The sequence below is a fragment of the Pelobates fuscus genome, chromosome 9 (assembly GCF_036172605.1).
Source record: "Pelobates fuscus isolate aPelFus1 chromosome 9, aPelFus1.pri, whole genome shotgun sequence".
Classification (NCBI taxonomy): Eukaryota; Metazoa; Chordata; class Amphibia; order Anura; family Pelobatidae; genus Pelobates; species Pelobates fuscus.
This window is the reverse complement of record NC_086325.1, coordinates 12,998,684-13,021,289: the sequence shown is the minus strand read 5'-3', so window position 1 is coordinate 13,021,289 and position 22,606 is coordinate 12,998,684. Positions and strand designations below refer to the sequence as shown.

The following is a 22,606-nucleotide window of genomic DNA, read 5'->3' as shown; positions in this document are numbered from 1 at the left end:
AACTGTTGGGAAGGCTCCCCGGCCGGGAAACATTTACTAATTTGTCGCCTCCTACGAGGCATGAAATTTGCACGGCCACCACAACCCCGCTACATGGCATTATGGGATGTGAATATGGTCCTTCGTCTGTTGCAAGACTGGCCTCCAAACTCAGACCTCACACTCAAACAAGTGTCCGCAAAATTAGCGATGCTCCTGTGCTTAATTTCCTGCAAGAGAGTATCAGACGTGCGGGCCCTGGATATCGATGCACGATCCTTCACCCCACATGGTGTTCTGTTTACAATTACCAGACGTACGAAGTCGAAAATCACTTCAGTCTTCTACCCCTCTTTTCCTCACAACGCTAACCTCTGCCCGGTGGCATGTCTGCGGGAATACGAACTGCGGACCCAGTCATTCCGGAACCCAACAACACCGGACCTGTTCTTGGCAGTGAGGAAACCTCATCATCCAGTATCCACAGGAACTCTGGCACGATGGGTGAAAGGGATAATGTCAGCTGCTCACATCGACACATCAGTTTACGGAGCACACTCTACTAGAGGCGCTATGGCCTCAAAAGCATTCTCCATCGGTTGTAGACTGGAAGACCTCCTCCGCACAGCTGATTGGTCCAGAGAATCGACGTTCAAGGAATTTTACTTTCGTCCAACAGAACATATCTCGTCTATGGTCATCTCACAGCTTTAAACTAGCCTAATATGAGCCTCCATGTCCTTTAATAAAATTACCAGATTTTACTAATTACATGACGTAAAGTCATGATTTTATTAAGGACATTAGCCCGCCCAATGAACGGTAAGCAATACATGTAATTTCCCACCCAATTGCTCATAAACAGGTTGGAGTGGTTGACTGTTCAGATTCAAAGTTATATATAAGAATAATTAATGTAAATTGACAATCTAATGGAATGTTTCAGATATGAATGCTGTTTTTAAAAAATTGATATCGCTTATATGCATGACAACGATATTCGAACATATTTTACCATATCTCTCTCTGTCTCCTACAGCTTAACACTGTGATGAAACAACCAGGATCATCCGCTATCTCCTAATTTTATCGGAAGACTCACCGGAACCCTCTACCGGAGATTATCCAAGTTTGAGAAAAGTTTTCCTGTTGATGAGTTCAGCTTCGGCACCAGTCAGAAAGAGGAAGTAGATTAGGTCACATGAGGGGACATAGTACAAGGACTGATCCTATTGGTTAATAGATATGGAATGTTACATGGTTAACCCTTAGGGGTATTTGTGTTTTTTGTTATTGCTATATTAAAAATATCAATATCCTTTCTTTGCTGCTGAGGAATAAAGAAAGAGATAAAGCCTAATACTCGCCTCCGTGTCCTTAATAAAATCATGACTTTACGTCATGTAATTAGTAAAATCTGGTAATTATCGCCTAAACGTTTATCCTCTTGTGAGTGAAACGGTCCGTTACACTGGGTTATAGAATACGTGGGTTATAGAATACGTGGGTTATATCGTACGTGGGTTATAGAATATGTGGGTTATAGAATACGTGGGTTATATCGTACGTGGGTTATATCGTACGTGGGTTATATCGTACGTGGGTTATAGAATACGTGGGTTATAGAATACGTGGGTTATATCGTACGTGGGTTATATCGTACGTGGGTTATAGAATACGTGGGTTATATTGTTATAGAATACGTGGGTTATATTGTTATAGAATACGTGGGTTATATCGTACGTGGGTTATATCGTACGTGGGTTATACAATACGTGGGTTATATTGTTATAGAATACGTGGGTTATATTGTTATAGAATACGTGGGTTATATCGTACGTGGGTTATATCGTACGTGGGTTATATCGTACGTGGGTTATAGAATACGTGGGTTATAGAATACGTGGGTTATATCGTACGTGGGTTATAGAATACGTGGGTTATAGAATACGTGGGTTATATCGTACGTGGGTTATATCGTACGTGGGTTATAGAATACGTGGGTTATATTGTTATAGAATACGTGGGTTATATTGTTATAGAATACGTGGGTTATATCGTACGTGGGTTATATCGTACGTGGGTTATATCGTACGTGGGTTATAGAATACGTGGGTTATATTGTTATAGAATACGTGGGTTATATTGTTATAGAATACGTGGGTTATATCGTACGTGGGTTATAGAATACGTGGTTTTATCGGACGTGGGTTATATCTATTCAGGGCAGATGTGATTCTCAGATAATGTTATGATGTAATGTCCCTAATTACCTCATCTTCTACGTCACTCAGAGCATTCTCTCCACCCATTTACGTCACTAACCGTCACTATTTAACTTCCCCGCCCTGCCGATGTCAATCACTCTCAGTGCCCCGCCTCTCCGCTTCTCGCGGCTATGTGGTGGCCCCGCCCTGCTGATGTCAATCACTATCAGAGCCCCGCCTCTCCATTCTCGCGTCTATGTGATGGCCCCGCCCTGCCGATGTCAATCACTATCAGAGCCCCGCCTCTCCATTCTCGCGGCTATGTGGTGGCCCCGCCCTGCTGATGTCAATCACTGTCAGAGCCCCGCCTCTCCCCATAGCGAGGCTGCCATGTAGCAGGCCCCGCCCAGGTCAATAATGGCGGCCCCCATGAGCCAGCAGTTACAGTCTCAGCTCCCGGCGGGCGGCCTGTCTCAGGGAGCTCCCCCGGCCCCGGGAGGAGGGCAGCTCGGCCTCCCACAGCAACAGCAGGACTTCGACCCCGTCCAGAGATACCGCCTGCTCATCCCACAGCTAAAGGAGAGCCTGCAGGTCAGTGTGAGGGGGGAGGGAGAGAGCCTGCAGGTCAGTGTGAGGGGGGAGAGAGCCTGCAGGTCAGTGTGAGGGGGGGGGGAGAGAGAGAGCCTGCAGGTCAGTGTGAGGGGGGGGGGGTAGAGAGCCTGCAGGTCAGTGTGAGGGGGGGGGGAGAGAGAGCCTGCAGGTCAGTGTGAGGGGGGGGGGGAGAGAGAGCCTGCAGGTCAGTGTGAGGGGGGGGGGGGAGAGAGAGCCTGCAGGTCAGTGTGAGGGGGGGGGAGAGAGCCTGCAGGTCAGTGTGAGGGGGGGGGGAGAGAGCCTGCAGGTCAGTGTGAGGGGGGGGGGAGAGAGCCTGCAGGTCAGTGTGAGGGGGGGGGGGAGAGAGAGCCTGCAGGTCAGTGTGAGGGGGGGGGGAGAGAGCCTGCAGGTCAGTGTGAGGGGGGGGGGAGAGAGCCTGCAGGTCAGTGTGAGGGGGGGGGGAGAGAGCCTGCAGGTCAGTGTGAGGGGGGGGGGGAGAGAGAGCCTGCAGGTCAGTGTGAGGGGGGGGGGGGGGGAGAGAGCCTGCAGGTCAGTGTGAGGGGGGGGGGGGAGAGAGAGCCTGCAGGTCAGTGTGAGGGGGGGGGGAGAGAGAGCCTGCAGGTCAGTGTGAGGGGGGGGGGAGAGAGAGCCTGCAGGTCAGTGTGAGGGGGGGGGGGGAGAGAGAGCCTGCAGGTCAGTGTGAGGGGGGGGGGAGAGAGCCTTCAGGTCAGTGTGAGGGGGGGGGGGAGAGAGCCTGCAGGTCAGTGTGAGGGGGGGGGGAGAGAGCCTGCAGGTCAGTGTGAGGGGGGGGGGAGAGAGCCTGCAGGTCAGTGTGAGGGGGGGGGGGAGAGAGAGCCTGCAGGTCAGTGTGAGGGGGGGGGGAGAGAGCCTGCAGGTCAGTGTGAGGGGGGGGGGAGAGAGCCTGCAGGTCAGTGTGAGGGGGGGGGGGAGAGAGAGCCTGCAGGTCAGTGTGAGGGGGGGGGGGGGGGAGAGAGCCTGCAGGTCAGTGTGAGGGGGGGGGGGGAGAGAGAGCCTGCAGGTCAGTGTGAGGGGGGGGGGGGGAGAGAGAGCCTGCAGGTCAGTGTGAGGGGGGGGGGGGGAGAGAGAGCCTGCAGGTCAGTGTGAGGGGGGGGGAGAGAGAGCCTGCAGGTCAGTGTGAGGGGGGGGGGGGAAGAGAGAGAGCCTGCAGGTCAGTGCGAGGGGGGGGAAGAGAGAGAGCCTGCAGGGAGGGGGGGGGGAAAGAGAGAGAGCCTGCAGGGAGGGGGGGGGGAAAGAGAGAGAGCCTGCAGGGAGGGGGGGGGAAAGAGAGAGAGCCTGCAGGGAGGGGGGGGGAAAGAGAGAGAGCCTGCAGGGAGGGGGGGGGAAAGAGAGAGAGCCTGCAGGGAGGGGGGGGGGAAAGAGAGAGAGCCTGCAGGGAGGGGGGGGAAAGAGAGAGAGCCTGCAGGGAGGGGGGGGGGAAAGAGAGAGAGCCTGCAGGGAGGGGGGGGAAAGAGAGAGAGCCTGCAGGGAGGGGGGGGGGAAAGAGAGAGAGCCTGCAGGGAGGGGGGGGGAAAGAGAGAGAGAGCCTGCAGGGAGGGGGGGGGGGAGAAGAGAGAGAGCCTGCAGGGAGGGGGGGGGGGAAAGAGAGAGAGAGCCTGCAGGGAGGGGGGGGGGGAGAAGAGAGAGAGCCTGCAGGGAGGGGGGGGGGGAGAAGAGAGAGAGCCTGCAGGTCAGTGCGAGGGGGGGGGGAAGAGAGAGAGCCTGCAGGTCAGTGCGAGGGGGGGAAGAGAGAGAGCCTGCAGGTCAGTGCGAGGGGGGGAAGAGAGAGAGCCTGCAGGTCAGTGCGAGGGGGGGAAGAGAGAGAGCCTGCAGGTCAGTGCGAGGGGGGGAAGAGAGAGAGCCTGCAGGTCAGTGCGAGGGGGGGGAAGAGAGAGCCTGCAGGTCAGTGCGAGGGGGGGGAAGAGAGCCTGCAGGTCAGTGCGGGGGGGGGAAGAGAGAGAGCCTGCAGGTCAGTGAGGGGGGGGGAAGAGAGAGAGCCTGCAGGTCAGTGAGGGGGGGGGGAAGAGAGAGAGCCTGCAGGTCAGTGAGGGGGGGGGGAAGAGAGAGAGCCTGCAGGTCAGTGAGGGGGGGGGGGAAGAGAGAGAGCCTGCAGGTCAGTGAGGGGGGGGGGGAAGAGAGAGAGCCTGCAGGTCAGTGAGGGGGGGGGGAAGAGAGAGCCTGCAGGTCAGTGAGGGGGGGGGGGAAGAGAGAGCCTGCAGGTCAGTGAGGGGGGGGGAAGAGAGAGCCTGCAGGTCAGTGAGGGGGGGGGGAAGAGAGAGCCTGCAGGTCAGTGAGGGGGGGGGGAAGAGAGAGAGCCTGCAGGTCAGTGAGGGGGGGGGGGGGAGAGAGAGAGCCTGCAGGTCAGTGCGAGGGGGGGGAAGAGAGAGAGCCTGCAGGTCAGTGCGAGGGGGGGGAAGAGAGAGAGCCTGCAGGTCAGTGCGAGGGGGGGGAAGAGAGAGAGCCTGCAGGTCAGTGCGAGGGGGGGGAAGAGAGAGAGCCTGCAGGTCAGTGCGAGGGGGGGGAAGAGAGAGAGCCTGCAGGTCAGTGCGAGGGGGGGGAAGAGAGAGAGCCTGCAGGTCAGTGCGAGGGGGGGGAAGAGAGAGAGCCTGCAGGTCAGTGCGAGGGGGGGGAAGAGAGAGAGCCTGCAGGTCAGTGCGAGGGGGGGGAAGAGAGAGAGCCTGCAGGTCAGTGCGAGGGGGGGGAAGAGAGAGAGCCTGCAGGTCAGTGCGAGGGGGGGGGAAGAGAGAGAGCCTGCAGGTCAGTGCGAGGGGGGGGAAGAGAGAGAGCCTGCAGGTCAGTGCGAGGGGGGGAAGAGAGAGAGCCTGCAGGTCAGTGCGAGGGGGGGGAAGAGAGAGAGCCTGCAGGTCAGTGCGAGGGGGGGGAAGAGAGAGAGCCTGCAGGTCAGTGCGAGGGGGGGGAAGAGAGAGAGCCTGCAGGTCAGTGCGAGGGGGGGAAGAGAGAGAGCCTGCAGGTCAGTGCGAGGGGGGCGGGAGAAGCTTGCAGGTCAGTGCGAGGGGGGGGAGAAGCTTGCAGGTCAGTGTGAGGGGGGGGGGGGGGGGGGAGAGAGCTTGCAGGTGAGTGGGGGGGTGGGGGAGAGAGCCTGCAGGGGGTGGTGAGTCTGTGGGTGAGAAAGGGAGAGAATTTAAGGTTATTCACTAAAGTAAAAACGGGAATTTATTGTGACATTTATCGTTAAAAGAACTGTAGTAGAAAAAAAGCCTGCTATGCTTTCAGTTCAGCAACTCTGGCCTTAAATGTGAAGTTTACATTGAATTCACTGTGAATAACCCTGAGTGTGTTCCTCTGTTTAGCTTTGGTCGTTGCAGGCTGGGATGGAGGGTGAACGTTCGCTAAGTAAGGTACATATGCAGATTTGAGAATAACAGTTGTTTGGCTTTTCTTATTTTTTTTTTCTAGAACTTGATGAAAGTTGCAGCCCAAAATCTTGCACAGAATACAAACATCGATAACGGACAGTAAGTTTCACCATCTGTTTGACTCATTGAGACCCTCACACCGCAAGTGCAATACTATGGGTGTAAACAGTCTGACTCCCCATACAAGGGCGATATTATACAGAACACTGGCGAGACCTCACTTGGAGTATTGTACGCAGTACTGGAGACCATATCTTCAGAAGGATATTGATACTTTAGAGAGAGTTCAGAGAAGGGCTACTAAACTGATTCATGGATTGCAGGATAAAACTTACCAGGAAAGGTTAAAGGATCTTAACATGTATAGCTTGGAGGAAAGACGAGACGGGGGATATGATGGAAACATTTAAATACATAAAGGGAATCAACACAGTAAAGGAGGAGACCATATTTAAAAGAAGAAAAACTACCAGAACAAGAGAACATTGTTAAATTAGAGGGACAAAGGTTTAAAAATAATATCAGGAAGTATTACTTTACTGAGAGGGTAGTGGATGCATGGAATAGGCTTCCAGCTGAAGTGGTAGAGGCTAACACAGTAAAGGAGTTTAAGCATGCGTGGGATAGGCATAAGGCTGTCCTAGCTGTAAAATAAGGCCATGGACTAATTTAAAGTATTTGGAAAATTTGGCAGACTAGATGCCGTCACATTCTATGTTTCTATGCTGTGTGTGAGACTCCCCATGTAAGACTGTGAGAGTGGTGTATGAATGAGTTGTGATTACTGTGAGTACAGGACTGTGAACGTGGTATATGAAGGGGGTGTTATAACTGTGAATACATGATTGTGAGTGTGATGGAGGCTGGGGTCAAGGGCTGTGAATTTGTCATACGGTGCTATTTAGTAGAGCTTGACGATATTGGTTTGTGTTTTTTTTTTTTTTTTTTGCTGATACCGATACTATGTGAACTTTCAGGCTGATCGCAGATAACGTACCAATCTTCTGTACATTTACCGTTTTGAAATTCTACACAAATCTACTGTTAACTGAACATGCTTATTTACTTTTTGGTGGGGGAATCTTTATTTTTTAGTGATAAATGCACAAAATATACATGCCAGTGAGATTTTTGTTTTATGTTTTCAAGAACATTAAGTGTTCCTCTCTCTTCCCCCTCCCTTCCCTGTACCTCAGTGTACCTCTCCCCTCCCTTTCCCTCAGTGGTCCTCTCCACTCCCCTCCCTGTCCCTCAGTGGTCCTCTCCACTCCCCTCCCTCCCCCTTAGTCTTCCTCTCCCCTCCCTGGTGTGCCTCATTACCTCTCTTGTAGCGTGGCCGTGCGCACCAGACGACAGTCAGTCTGGCCGGGTACAGGAAACTGAAGCTCCTGTACCATGGTCCGCTCTGCTCCGCTCAACCATGCTACACTGAGTGACTGGTAGGGGGAGCGCTGTGTGCTTCCTTTCTGCCAGTCACTTGATTTTTTGCGACCCCAGAGCTGGTGCGCCTTATGGACGCGCCAGCCGTGCATGCGCTGGACCACCCCCGCCTCTCACATTATTGGCAATATCAGTATCAATAGTGGCCGATACCGATATTTGCCAAAATCGGAATGTCGGCAAACCGATAATCTGTCGATCCCTACTATTTACTGCCAGTTTGCTCACGTTGCTTGTATGTTTCGTTGCCCATGTTTCAGCCTGTCCTGTTTCTCTTCCCATCATTCAGGAAGAGCGCGGATGGTCCTGTGCAGAGATTTGATAAGAGCTTAGAGGAGTTCTACGCACTGTGTGATCAGTTAGAGCTTTGTCTGGTGAGTTTTTCTGCATTTAATATATCCAATACTAAAATTAACCCCAGATTGCTTCAATCGTGGGGTTAAAGTTTTACTTTCACAGCCCACGTGATCGCTCTGACCAGGAGTCCCTATCTGTCTCCTTGTAAGCTGTAAAGTGAAGGGAGACAGATGGTGCTATTCTGCTGCTCTCTGCAAGAAAAAAAAAAGTTAGTTGTAAAATCCCTCCCTCCCTCACCCCTTCCCAATAAAAATTTAACCCCTTCCCAGCCCTTTGATCACTGTCTGCAATGATCAAAATATAGATCACAGTATTTCACTGTGATCTGATTTTTTTTTTTTCTTTTAACCCCTGAGGGTTAACTTTTATTTTATATTTTTTTAACTCTCAGGGGTTAAATTTATTTAGTTACTTAAATATTTATTTAGTTAGGGTGTTAGTGGGGAAATTGAGGGATTTACTGTTAGGCTAGTTAGGGGTTAACAGTAAAAAAAAAAAAAGGTTTTAAAAAGTTTAAACTAAGTTTTTAAAAGCTAACTTTGCGTATTACCTCTCCACTTGGTACAGGCTAGTGAAAAAATGATCCCACGCTAAGGTTCAAAATATGCCTTTTGAAACACCCTGGGGTGTCTTCTTTAGGATATGGTATGCCTTTGTTAAGTAATTGGGAAAAAAACAACCTGCTAAAAAAATTTCCAAAGTAAAAATTCAAAGTTTGAAAAAACTTAAATAGCTGCGTATCAAATGTGCCCTTTCAAGGTCCACATATACCTGGCAAAGGTACATATGGGGGTATTGCTGTGCTCAGATGACATAGCTGAGCAAGATAGAAAGTATTGTAGAGCCGTAGCACACTGAAGGTTTGCAAAATAAATAGTGCAAAACTCACTTTGTGTGTCATAAAGGCAGAAAAAAATGCTTGGTACAAGCTAGCGGAAAAATGATCCCCACGCTAAGGTTCAAAATATAGCTTTTGAAATACCCTCGGGTGTCTTCTTTAAGAAATAGTATGCCTTTTTGGGGTAGTTGGAATAAGAAGCCTGCTAAAATATTTCAAAATAGAACACGGACCCATCAAAACCATCTATGAAAATTCACACTTAAAAATCTGAAATTGTCAGGTCTCTTGTACAGCACTGTAACTTCACAAAATAGTGTCTAGATCATACATTGGGCATATTGTTTTACTCAGAAGATGTAACTGAGCATACTTATGGGACATTTATGGCTGTCTCACTTATCAAATGTGCGAAATACCCAGCAAAAATGCAACTAAATTTGAAATATGTTGGCCAAAAACTGCTGGCAAGTTAAGGTATAATATATGCCTAATAAGATACCCTGGAGTGTCTGCTTTCTCAAATGGAAGGCCTTTGTGGAGTTATTTGAACAGTCAAATGGCTATAATGCCATAAAATCAGACATAGGACCATCTATGAGAATTCTAACTATAGAAACTGAAATAGCATGGTCTCCTATATGGCACTGTAGCTTCACAGAATAGGGGCAAAGGTATACAATGGGGGTATCATTATACTCAGCAGATGTAGCTAAACACAATATGGGGTTCTGTACAGGAATAGCACACACCAGCTTTACGAACTACACGTTACAAAAACCCTGTTATGTGTATATGCCAAAATAGAGAAAAAACACAATTTTACTTCCAATATTTAGCAGAGAGTGGCTGTGAAATGGCTATGTAGAAAGTGTCAAAATAACCTTAGGTAAATAGCCTGCGATGTCTACTTTATATAAATATATACTTTTGTGTGGCAATTTTTTTTTTTCTGTGATGGCAACTAAACTTACAAGACAAACATACCAACTTCTAAAATTTTTCACATTAAAATTTTATTTTAGTCCTTGTAGTTTGTGACCTGTAACTTTAAAATAAACTGAAATCCTTCGCATATTATGTACTTTGTAAATCAAGACACATAAATGAATTGATTTTGAATTACCGTATATACTCGAGTATAAGCCGACCCGAATATAAGCCGAGGCCCCTAATTTTACCCCCAAAAATGGGAAAACTTATTGACTCGAGTATAAGACTAGGGTGAGAAATGCAGCAGCTACTGGTAAATTTCTAAATAAAATTAGATCCTAAAAAAAATATATTAATTGAATATTTATTTACAGTGTGTGTATAATGAATGCAGTGTGTGTGTATGAATGCAGTGTGAGTGTATGAATGCAGTGTGAGTGTATGAATGCAGTGTGAGTGTATGAATGCAGTGTGAGTGTATGAATGCAGTGTGAGTGTATGAATGCAGTGTGAGTGTATGAATGCAGTGTGAGTGTATGAATGCAGTGTGAGTGTATGAATGCAGTGTGAGTGTATGAATGCAGTGTGAGTGTATGAATGCAGTGTGAGTGTATGAATGCAGTGTGAGTGTATGAATGCAGTGTGAGTGTATGAATGCAGTGTGAGTGTATGAATGCAGTGTGAGTGTATGAATGCAGTGTGTGTGTATGAATGCAGTGTGTGTGTATGAATGCAGTGTGTGTGTATGAATGCAGTGTGTGTGTATGAATGCAGTGTGTGTGTATGAATGCAGTGTGTGTGTATGAATGCAGTGTGTGTGTATGAATGCAGTGTGTGTGTATGAATGCAGTGTGTGTGTATGAATGCAGTGTGTGTGTATGAATGCAGTGTGTGTGTATGAATGCAGTGTGTGTGTATGAATGCAGTGTGAGTGTATGAGTGCAGCGCGTGTATGAGTGCAGCGCGTGTGTGTGTGTTGCAGAGCCTTGGTGGGGGGTGGGCAATTTATTTTATTTTATTTTTATTATTTTAATTTTTTTTTTATTATTATTATTATTTTTATTTATTTAATTTAATTATTATTTATTTTTTTATTATTATTTATTATTTAATTATTTTTTTTATTATTATCTTTTTTTTTTCGTCCCCCCTCCCTGCTTGATACATAGCAGGGAGGGGAGCTCTCCTTCCCTGGTGGTCCAGTGGCATTGGCAGTTCAGTGGGGGGAGAGGGGGGCTGGCAGAGCTGTAACTTACCTGTCCTGCAGCTCCTGTCAGCTCTCTCCTCCTCCGCGCGGTCTGTGCAGCTCCCTCTGTCAGCTCCCAGTGTAAGTCTCGCGAGAGCCGCGGCTCTCGCGAGATTTACACTGGGAGCTGACCGAGGTGCTGAACGGACGGCGCGGAGGAGGAGAGAGCTGACAGGAGCTGTAGGAGAGGTAAGTAAGATCTCTGCAGCCCCCACAGCCCCTGTCTGTATTATGGCAATGTAAATTGCCATAATACAGACTATTGACTTGAGTATAAGCCGAGTTGGGGTTTTTTAGCACAAAAAATGTGCTAAAAAACTCGGCTTATACTCGAGTATATACGGTACTTTTCCTAGGCTGGACATATTTTTGCACACGTAATTATTGCAAAAAAATATTTTTGTTTTAAATATTTTTTTTCATTATTTTGCTTTTTTAATTTATTTTTTTAATAAATGAGAATTTGTATATGTCACATCAAATTAAAGTCCCTTTTGCCCTCTAATAAAAGGTATATAATGTGTGTTGGTACAATAAATGAGAGAGATGTGTTTTGTTGAACACAAACTGCAAAAAATTGGCTTCCAGTGAATGAAAAACTTAATTTCAAAAAAACTTTTTAAGGCGGAAAAATTCTCCAAGGCGTTTTTTAACTCCCCTCAGTATGGGGCATCGTTGATAAACTCTGCCATTCATATGTACAGAGTTAGAATTTTGAAGCGAATTGAAAAACTTGGGCCACAGTCGAAAATTCTAAATGGCTACATTTTTGTAGTTTTGATTATTTAACACGTGACATTCTCTTTGATTTCCTGTCCAGTCACACTTTAGTAAATAACTCTGCCTGTTTCCGGTTAGAGCTCATGTCTCTTGCGGACCCGGTTTAGTCTGTAGAGGATTACATTGCATGACTCGGGATACAGGAGGCTGTGCACAGAGGACTTGGCTTATTTTGTCACATTGAACAGCTGTTTCAAGTTCAGCTTTGTATCAGAAACAAGTGACAGCCATATAATTGTTTAAATGAGCGGAACAAATTATGCCACCTGGTAGCCAAGACTAGGTGAAATCTAACCATCCACTTCTTGAGACAGCCAGCAGGGGGCAGCATCTCCGTTCTAAAAGCAGTTTACCATTTCTTGGCCTATATTTCTATTCCATATGCCAGGGCTTGACAAACTTGCTTGGAATCTAGGGGCCAGGTTTTCCAATGTCAAAAATACAATTCTTAAAGAGACACTATAGTCACCAGAACCACTACAGCTTAATATGGTTGTTCTGAAGTCTATAGCCAGTCTGTGCACGCTTTTCCAAGGAAACACTGTCTTTTTAGACAAAAGGCAATGTTTACATTGCTGCCTAGTATCATCTCTAGTGGCAGTCACTCAGACTGCCTCTAGAGGTGCTTCCTGAGTCAGCGCAGCACCTACTTTTAGTGTCTCCACTCTGCATGGAGGCGTTTAATGCTCCCAATAGAGGGGCAATTGATTCACTGCATCTCTATGAGGAGATGTTGATTGTCGCAGCATGGCATTTTGCCGTGCATGCACAAGTCTCCCAGTGCTTTCCTATAAGGGGAAAGCGTTAGATTTGCTGAGATCGTCAAAATATATGAACTCTGCCAGCCGCAGTAAGACCAGCAAGCATGTTGGGGTGGGGGGTGGTGGGGGGGGGGGGAGGTAAAAACACCTTTCCCATGTGATTGGAAGGGGGCAGGTAACCTAAACATACTCACCGACTGACACTCACTGACAGACGCACACAAAGTATTTGTTTTATTTAAATTTGTCCACCCAGCCTCCCTACCTTTTGGGAGAGCTGGATTGGATACTGGGGTTCCAGTGGGGGCTGCGCTGATAATCTTCCTCCTCAGCCCTGTATGCCGTTTAGTATGCCAGGGCCGGAGTGAAGTCATTTTCCGGCTCCCAGCATTATAGCGGGGCGCGCATTGGTGCAGAGCAGGTAGATTACAGCTCCCTTGCTACCTACACACTCAATAAATCTGCCTTCGTGAGGGGGTTTTGAGCTCCATGAGCTGCCTTTCGGTAGGAGAAGTTGGATTTCTCTGTAAAACAAAACACCGCACTGAGATGAAGCTGTTGGTGCTGGAGTGTTCCTGTAACATTCATTGGGAGCAGGTTTGTTCTGAAGTATAGTAGTAGGGTAATTGAGTAGTATTATATTGAAAGGATAGCTGTCCTTTCTGTTTGCAATCAAATTGTATTCATGGAATTTCTCTTTGCGTAACCAGGTTTATTAAATGACTCCTAACTGATAAACCCATTTCTGTAATGTTTGCTTTTGGCTGCACTCCATGCAATAAGATGGCTGTTTTCTTGCGGTCTACCTTTTGGTAAGATTATTACTACCGTACCTGCCGTGACCAAGAAACAAAGGGACACTAAAGCACCCCATCCAGTTTCTCAATGAAGTGGTCTGGGTGCAGGAACCTGGTCATTGTAACCCTTCAATCTAAATTGTTGCTGTTTAGTAGATATGGAAGTGTCTTGATTGAAGGATTGAATGCACCTCTAGTTGCTGACTGGTTGACATCCACTAGAGATGCTTCCTCTAACTGCGTTCAACATTCTAAATCTGAGACCGCTTAACATCATCAAATGCAGCTCATAGGGGAGCACTAGATTCAATGTTTCCCTATGAGAAGCGTTTGATTGGACACTCATACCTTATGGAAGAGCATTGGATTGGACAAGAAGTCGGGAAGCGACGCCTCCAAGAGGACGTTGCAGGAGGAGGACAGGGTGGTAGCACTGAGTGGGGGCACTGCAAGAAAGGTAAGTAACAACATTTTTTTTTAAATTTGAGTTTAATTTAGGGGTGGGCGTGGGGGCTGGATATAACTAGTGAGGGGAGAACTGTGAGTTTAGAGATTGTGATTTATTTTTTTACTGTCCGTACCTGGAAGTGAAGTGGTGACCGCATAGAGCTTTGGGGCGACCTGACTCCCTCTGCATCGTGTCTGATATCTGTCTGGCAGGACCCACTTAGATCTATTTGGAGTTGCCGCGGTGCATGCGGGTTTAGGGTTGTTAAATGGTAGACTGGGGACAGAGCCTCTTGCCAGCCCAGTTTCAGGGCACCTGCTATTGTCACTTCATGCTTGCTTTTAGTGATCTCTAAGAGCCCCTACAGGCTTATTGAAATACTTGGTGCTTAACGTGGGAAATAAACTCCTTGACCTCAATCTACATCTTGATTATTTGTGAGTCACACTCTAATGAAACTCCTGCTAGACTTAACGAGGTCTGGTTTTACTGTGCATAGGCATTGTGCAAGGCCTGAATATGCATCAAGTCTGGTTCCATGGGCTTTAGAGAAATACTGAGATAGTGACGCAGTGTTTTGTCAGGAGGATTTGTTTTGAGGCAGTTGTTAAAGGATGTTGCTGGTTACAACTGAGGCTTGAATTGTTATGGAAAATTAGAATCTGTATCAGCTGGTTGCATAACAATTTTGGCCAGTAGATGGAGTCTTCGGGTTGGTGGTGACATGAAAAGCCTCTTTTTAAACTTTTTTTTCAATGCGACTTCATTAACATCTAACGTAGTTGTATTTATTATTATTATTGCCATTTATAAAGCGCCAACAGATAAGGTGGGAGTGAAGCAGAGCTGGAGGAGAGAGTAGAGTGCTGCCCTTTAGGAGAGAGCAAGAGACAGGTATGTGAGGTATTGGTTAGTCTGGGAGGCCATAAGCTTTCCTAAAGATATAGGTTTTAAGGCACTTCTTAAAAGATGCAAGACTAGGGGAGAGTCTGATGGCGGTAGGCAGGCTATTCCATAGGAAGGGAGCCGCCCGTGAGAAGTCCTGCAAGCGTGAGTTGGCCGTACGGGTGCGGACAACGGACAGGAGGTGGTCACGGGCAGAGCGGAGAGACAGAGAAGGGACTTACCTATGGATCTGTGAGATATAAGAGGGGAGATATAAGAGGGGCTAGAATTGTTCAGTGCTTTATAGGTGTGAATTAGTACCTTGAATTGACTCCTATAGCATACAGGAAGCCAATGTAAGGACTGACAGAGGGGTGAGGTGTGAGAGGACCGACTAGAGAGGAAAATCAGTCTGGCAGCAGCGTTCATTACGAACTGTAGCGGTGCAGTACGGCTTTTGGGAAGACAAATCAGGAGAGGGTTACAATAATGCAGTGTTTCCCAACCCAGTCCTCAAGGCACACCTACCAGTCCAGGATTTAAGGATTACCCAGTTTTGTCTAAGGTGTTTTTAGAAAAAAAGAAAAAACACCTTAGACAAAACTGGGCAATCCTTAAATCCTGGACTGGTAGGTGTGCCTTGAGGACTGGGTTGGGAAACACTGCAATAATCCATGCGGGAAATTACTAGGGCATGGACAAGCTCCTTGGTAGTATCTGGTGCAAGAAAGGGGCAGATGCGGGCTATGTTTTTAAGGTGGAATCTACAGGATTTGGCAACATGCTGGATGTGAGGCTCAAAGGTGAGGCCAGAATCAAGTATGACGCCAAGACAGCGCGCTTGCAAGGATGGACTGATGTGGGTACCACAAACTTGAAGGGAGAGCGAAAGAGGAGGATCAGTATTAGGAGGAGGAAAGACAAGGAGCTCAGTTTTAGAGAGATTGAGTTTCAGAAAGCGGGAGGACATCCAGTCAGAGATGGAAGAAAGGCAAGCAGTGACATGTTGCAGGATTGTAGTAATTATCTTACTTGCTATTATTGAGTGCTACAGACTTTTTGTATTTAACGGTTTTAACTACCTAGAAGATGTTAGTCTAAAGAATAGGTGGTGATATATGGAAATTAGGTGACTGTTATATTTCAAAAGGCTTAAAAGCTAAAAGGAGAAAGGGTGACATGACCTGTTCCCAAGAGCTTGCAGCCTCATCAGAGAGGATATGTAAACACAAGTTGTGTCTTGGCTGTAGTTATTCCCCCTTCCAGTGTAAATGCTGGGATGAAACTGTGCTGATGTGGGAGGTTTTGATGGTTGAGTTTATTTATTAGTGATGAATTATTTGCTCTGGTGACTGGACGAGCGCCATCCAACCCTTGATCATTTCCCTGCATGTTCTCGGCTTCTCTCGTATTTTATCCAATATGGAGTTTCTTGTTTTGTGTGTGAGACTGTAATTTTGTCACTTTGGGATACTGACCTTTCTCTAATCTCTTCCCTCAGCGCCTTGCCTATGAATGCCTGTCACAGAGCTACGACAGCGCCAAGCACTCGCCCACCCTGGTGCCCACTGCTACCAAGCCTGATGCTGTTCAGACAGAAAGCTTGCCCTATACCCACTACCTAAGTATGATCAAATCGCAGATCGCTTGTGCGAAGGACATTCACAATGCCCTGCTGGAGTGCTCCAAAAAGATCATGGGCAAGAGTCCTGTCACTCAGGGTGCCCCTTAAGGCTGAAGGTGTGTTATGCCACACCTGGCACTTTGAGGGCACCTTGTCATACTACGCTAGTCCTATCATGGCCGAGTACAGAAAGCATGGAAAGGACTGCGATACTCTGGACATTCCTGGCATTTCCTGCAGGAAGGCTATTTTGATTGCTATGATCAGGAGGTGACTTTCCATTCAAAACCCGCATCCTTTATTTGGAGGCTCTGGGTTCCATATTGATGTCTTGTGGCTTGACTAATCCCTACTTCTGTGTGTGAGAGCAATGACGGCTAACTGTAGATTAGACCTGAGTGCAGTATCGGTGTGCTGGCTGTACTGATAGACTCCTCGTTATCTGTTAACCAGGCCTCGCAGTGTGCTGCCGATGTGTGGCCTGGGAACGCACTGCGCATAAAACTATGGCTGCAATGGGAAGCCAGCAATTATCACTTGTCAAACTATTGGAGGGTATTTTTGTTCTAATAAACGGCCTCCGCCAATGTTGATGTGAATTCTGCGTGCTAGTCAGAGCAGCCATTTTGTTGTGCGCATATTACTGGTAAACTCACTAATTTCACAAATACATTTTCCAGGCAATGCAATACGGACTACTAAAGGTGAGCTTCTTTCTCCGATTCTCTCTGCTGTATTGTTAGCAAACGAATGCTCCCACTAACCTTGTCCTCCTGATGTACAGGGCCACTCTAAGCACCATAACAACTGCAGCCCCCTGTGTTTATTAAAGCTAGTTATTCAGCTCATGGTGTCAATGTGAGGTAAAAGTTCTGTAAACTATGGGTGGTTATGGTGCTTTGAGTGTCTTTTTTTCTTTCTTTTTTTTATGTAAAACTCCCCTTTGGGTAAAAGTAAGAAAATAGCCATGTTCCTGGGAAATCGTAAAGAAGAGAAAATATAAAATTTCTTCCATGATTTTCATTTTTTTTCTTCTATATTTTCTTGGTTTTCTATGGAGTTCTTTACAAATGCTGTGCCCTTCTCGGGTTATCTAGCCATTCTGGCTACAACTTCCGTATGATTGCTTTATCTTGAACATATTTACCCACAAAGGCCTCATTCCCAGACTGTTTTAACCCATGATGCCTCACTTGCAGAATATATTTTCTATAGGCCAAGGTGCAGCGTTTTCATTTGTTTTTGTTTTAAACAGAACAAAAAGGATTGCTTTTTCAATAAAAAAAAAAAAAAACTGGTAAAATTAAAGACTGTTTCTATACTGCCATGTGTTGTTTGCCTTCCTGCATATAGAATTTCCTATTATTTTTACCGCATTCCCCAATATGTTAAATGTTGCTGTTGGTTTGGAAGCCAGCCATCACCTCATACTGCTATCAGATTATTTATTGGAACCGTTTCCAGCTGGACTTGGATAGCTGCATATTTTTGTCAGTAATTCAGGGCTCTCCATGAGCGCTCGCACTCGGCACCCTGGGATTTTCCCGGACCTGGTATATACCCGTGCTTGCTGTGAAGGGAGGGGCTGTTGTCTACTCTAACACATGATTCACTTACAGAACATTCTGTTCCCTGTACGGTTTAACCACAGAGGTAGAAAGAAAAGGGAAGGAAGTGCGGGGAGAAGGGCTGTGTTTTACTTGCTAAATAACAGCGCTTCCTCTTTCTATAAATACAGTCAAATTGTTCAAATTACAACAATTTCTAGCCTTAGTAAACAAGTGTTTTATATGCTGAGATTCTACAGGCAGTAACGCCCACCATATACTCCAATCCACCTGCCACTGAACTATACACAGAGACCATAACCACTTCCATAAAATGCTTTGCCCTGTCCATTTACCTACACCAAGACCCCCCCACCGTCTATTAAACTATATAGAGACCCCCCCCACCATCCATTAAACTATATAGAGACCCCCCCCACCATCCAACTATATACAGAGACCCCCCACCATCCATTAAACTATATACAGAGACCCCCCCACCATCCATTAAACTATATACAGAGACCCCCCCACCATCCATTAAACTATATACAGAGACCCCCCCACCATCCATTAAACTATATACAGAGACCCCCCACCATCCATTAAACTATATACAGAGACCCCCCCACCATCCATTAAACTATATACAGAGACCCCCCCACCATCCATTGAACTATATACAGAGACCCCCCCACCATCCATTGAACTATATACAGAGAACCCCCCCCACCATCCATTAAACTATATACAGAGACCCTCTCACCATCCATTAAACTATATACAGAGACCCTCCCACCATCCATTAAACTATATACAGAGACCCCCCACCATCCATTAAACTATATACAGAGACCCCCCCACCATCCATTAAACTATATACAGAGACCCCCCCACCATCCATTAAACTATATACAGAGACCCCCCACCATCCATTGAACTATATACAGAGACCCCCCCCACCATCCATTGAACTATATACAGAGAACCCCCCCACCATCCATTAAACTATATACAGAGAACCCCCCCACCATCCATTAAACTATATACAGAGACCCTCTCACCATCCATTAAACTATATACAGAGACCCTCCCACCATCCATTAAACTATATACAGAGACCCCCCACCATCCATTAAACTATATACAGAGACCCCCCCACCATCCATTAAACTATATACAGAGACCCTCTCACCATCCATTAAACTATATACAGAGACCCTCTCACCATCCATTAAACTATATACAGAGACCCTCTCACCATCCATTAAACTATATACAGAGACCCTCTCACCATCCATTAAACTATACACAGAGACCCTCTCACCATCCATTAAACTATATACAGAGACCCTCTCACCATCCATTAAACTATATACAGAGACCCTCTCACCATCCATTAAACTATATACAGAGACCCTCTCACATCCATTAAACTATATACAGAGACCCTCCACCATCCATTAAACTATATATAGAGACCCCCACCATCCATTAAACTATATACAGAGACCCTCTCACCATCCATTAAACTATATACAGAGACCCTCCCACCATCCATTAAACTATATACAGAGACCCCCCACCATCCATTAAACTATATACAGAGACCCTCTCACCAGCCATTAAACTATATACAGAGACCCTCCCACCATCCATTAAACTATATACAGAGACCCTCTCACCATCCATTAAACTATATACAGAGACCCTCCCACCATCCATTAAACTATATACAGAGACCCTCTCACCAGCCATTAAACTATATACAGAGACCCCCCACATCCATTAAACTATATACAGAGACCCTCTCACCATCCATTAAACTATATACAGAGACCCTCTCACCATCCATTAAACTATATACAGAGACCCCCCACCATCCATTAAACTATATACAGAGACCCCCCACCATCCATTAAACTATATACAGAGACCCCCCACCATCCATTAAACTATATACAGAGACCCCCCACCATCCATTAAACTATATACAGAGATCCTCCCACCATCCATTAAACTATATACAGAGATCCTCCCACCATCCGTTAAACTATATACAGAGACCCCCCACCATCCATTAAACTATATACAGAGACCCCCCACCATCCATTAAACTATATACAGAGATCCTCCCACCATCCGTTAAACTATATACAGAGACCATAAACCCTTTGTATAAAGACCTCCTTTACCCCCAATTCGTCCAGTCAATATCTTATTGTACGCAATGATCTGCATTAGTATATACTGCGCAATATACTCATAACAGTTTACACAGTGTACCCCAAAATATGTACGCTGATATACTCTGCACCCCACAAACTATCCTTAGTAAGTAAATTTTTGTGTTAGTGCTTGCTCACGATTTTCTTTCACTTATAATGTATTCGATTATATAGCCGGTTCAACGTATATTAGTTTTTTTTATTAAGAAAACCCCCCAGTATATGAGCGCCTCACACTGAGTGCAGACTTACAGCTCCCCAGATCCAGCTATAACAATAGGCCCAGAACTTTCCTGGTAGAGGCTCATTTCCCGGGCGGGTCTGTAAAGGGGGGGGGGGGGGGATCTCATATTATATTTAGGAGAAAGCTGTGGGTTCTGGAGGCGGCTCTCCCCCAGCGGTGAGTGACTCAGATTGTTTATTTCAAGGAAATAGTTGGAGAGAGGGGATTCCACCACACAATGGGTTACTGCTGTTATCCACAGTGAAGGAATTCTGCATTATTAGCTATCATTTATTGCAGCGCAGGTTCTACAATTGCTCCGTTTATCCACCTTGAAGCTTTCACCACCACCTGTTAAATCACTTGTGAAAGTCATGAGTAGTCACTGGGTCCCAGACCCAATCCCCACTTTAATCCGCAGCTGAAGTGATCATTGTTGGGGTTTCACATTTAAGTCAGACAGGGTTATTTACTATATAACAAATACAATCTATAAAAAAATAAATAAAACAAACGGATGGTGTAGAATGTTTAAAACACCACAGTGCGCAGTTTTGTTATTATTTGAGTGTTTTTATTTTATTTTCATTCATATTTATTTGTATTGCTGCATCCAATCTGCTTACCCAGGAAGGGTGGCATTGGGGCTGGACTTCTCTGAGATTTGTGATATGCTGGCATTTTACTTCGTATCTTGTGAGTGGAAACTTGGTGGTGACTCGAAGATTGGTGCACTATGTCCTTTGTGTATCTCCTTTATATTTAAGGTTTAAAAAGAAGAAAATGACCTTCATTGAATTCTAAAGAAACCTTTTTCTGTCTGCAATTTAATTCCATTCTGTGAGTGCACTACACATCTGCGCACTTTATGGTGTTTTAAACATTCTACACCATCCTTTTGTTTTATTTTTTTTGTTATAGATTGTATTTGTTATATATTGCATTAGAAGACTGAAGGGATCTTCTTACAATCTTATTTGGGGTAAATGTTATTTTATATCTGTTTACCCACTGGGTTGCACGTGTGTTATATATCTTTTCTGTAGGGTTATTTACGAAACTGAGAATTAAAGTGAATTTCTAATGTAAGGCCAGAGTAGCTGAACTGCGAGTTAGCGAGTTAGCTGACGGGGAGAATTTTTCCAGTTCTGCTATTTTGATCTTAAATTTGGAATTCACTTTGAATTCTCCCTGAATTCTCATTTTATTTTAAAAAGACAACCTGAAAGCAGGAGATCTGGCACCAAAGCTGACTGGGAGAACTTTTCCAGTTTGGCTGCTTTGGCCTTAAATTGTAAATATATCTAGATTCTCATTACTTCTACTCATTTGTTTATAGCCCCATTCAATTAATGATTATATGAAATGGACACTGGACGTACCGCCGTGTTAATGTGTTCAGTGAGCCGTGTTACTGGACATACCGCCGTGTTAATATGCACAGAGAGCTGTGTTACTGGACATACCGCCGTGTTAATATGCACAGAGAGCCGTGTCACTGGACATACCGCTGTGTTAATATGCACAGAGAGCCGTGTTACTGGACATACCGCCGTGTTAATATGTACAGAGAGCCGTGTTACTGGACATACCGCTGTGTTAATATGCACAGAGAGCCGTGTCACTGGACATACCGCTGTGTTAATATGAACAGAGAGCAGTGTTACTGGACATACCGCCGTGTTAATATGAACAGAGAGCAGTGTTACTGGACATACCGCCGTGTTAATATGTACAGAGAGCCGTGTTACTGGACGTACCGCCGTGTTAATATGCGCAGAGAGCCGTGTTACTGGACATACCGCCGTGTTAATATGCACAGAGAGCCGTGTCACTGGACATACCGCCGTGTTAATATGCACAGAGATCCGTGTTACTGGACATACCGCCGTGTTAATATGCACAGAGAACCGTGTTACTGGACATACCGCCGTGTTAACGTGTTCATTGAGCCGTGTTACTGGACATACCGCTGTGTTAATATGTACAGAGAGCCGTGTTACTGGACGTACCGCCGTGTTAATATGTGCAGAGAGCCGTGTTACTGGACGTACCGCCGTGTTAATGTGTTCATTGAGCCGTGTTACTGGACATACCGCCGTGTTAATTTGTTCAGTGAACCGTGTTACTGGACATACCGCCGTGTTACTGGACATACCGGCGTGTTAATATGCACAGAGAGACGTGTTACTGGACATACCGCCGTGTTAATATGCACAGAGAGCCGTGTTACTGGACGTACCGCCGTGTTAATATGCACAGAGAGCCGTGTTACTGGACATACCGGCGTGTTAATATGCACAGAGAGACGTGTTACTGGACATACC

The 22,606-nt window shown here is 46.1% G+C and overlaps 1 protein-coding gene across 1 annotated transcript; it reads left to right on the top strand.

Moving 5' to 3' along the window:
• Positions 1-2,557: 2,557 nt before the first annotated feature.
• On the top strand, positions 2,558-17,151 carry MED29 (mediator complex subunit 29). The gene is made up of 4 exons (XM_063433212.1): positions 2,558-2,777; positions 6,213-6,271; positions 7,902-7,986; positions 16,159-17,151. Exons 1-4 carry the CDS (start codon positions 2,604-2,606, stop codon positions 16,387-16,389), a joined length of 549 nt encoding a protein of 182 aa, XP_063289282.1. The 5' UTR covers positions 2,558-2,603; the 3' UTR covers positions 16,390-17,151.
• Positions 17,152-22,606: the final 5,455 nt, after the last annotated feature.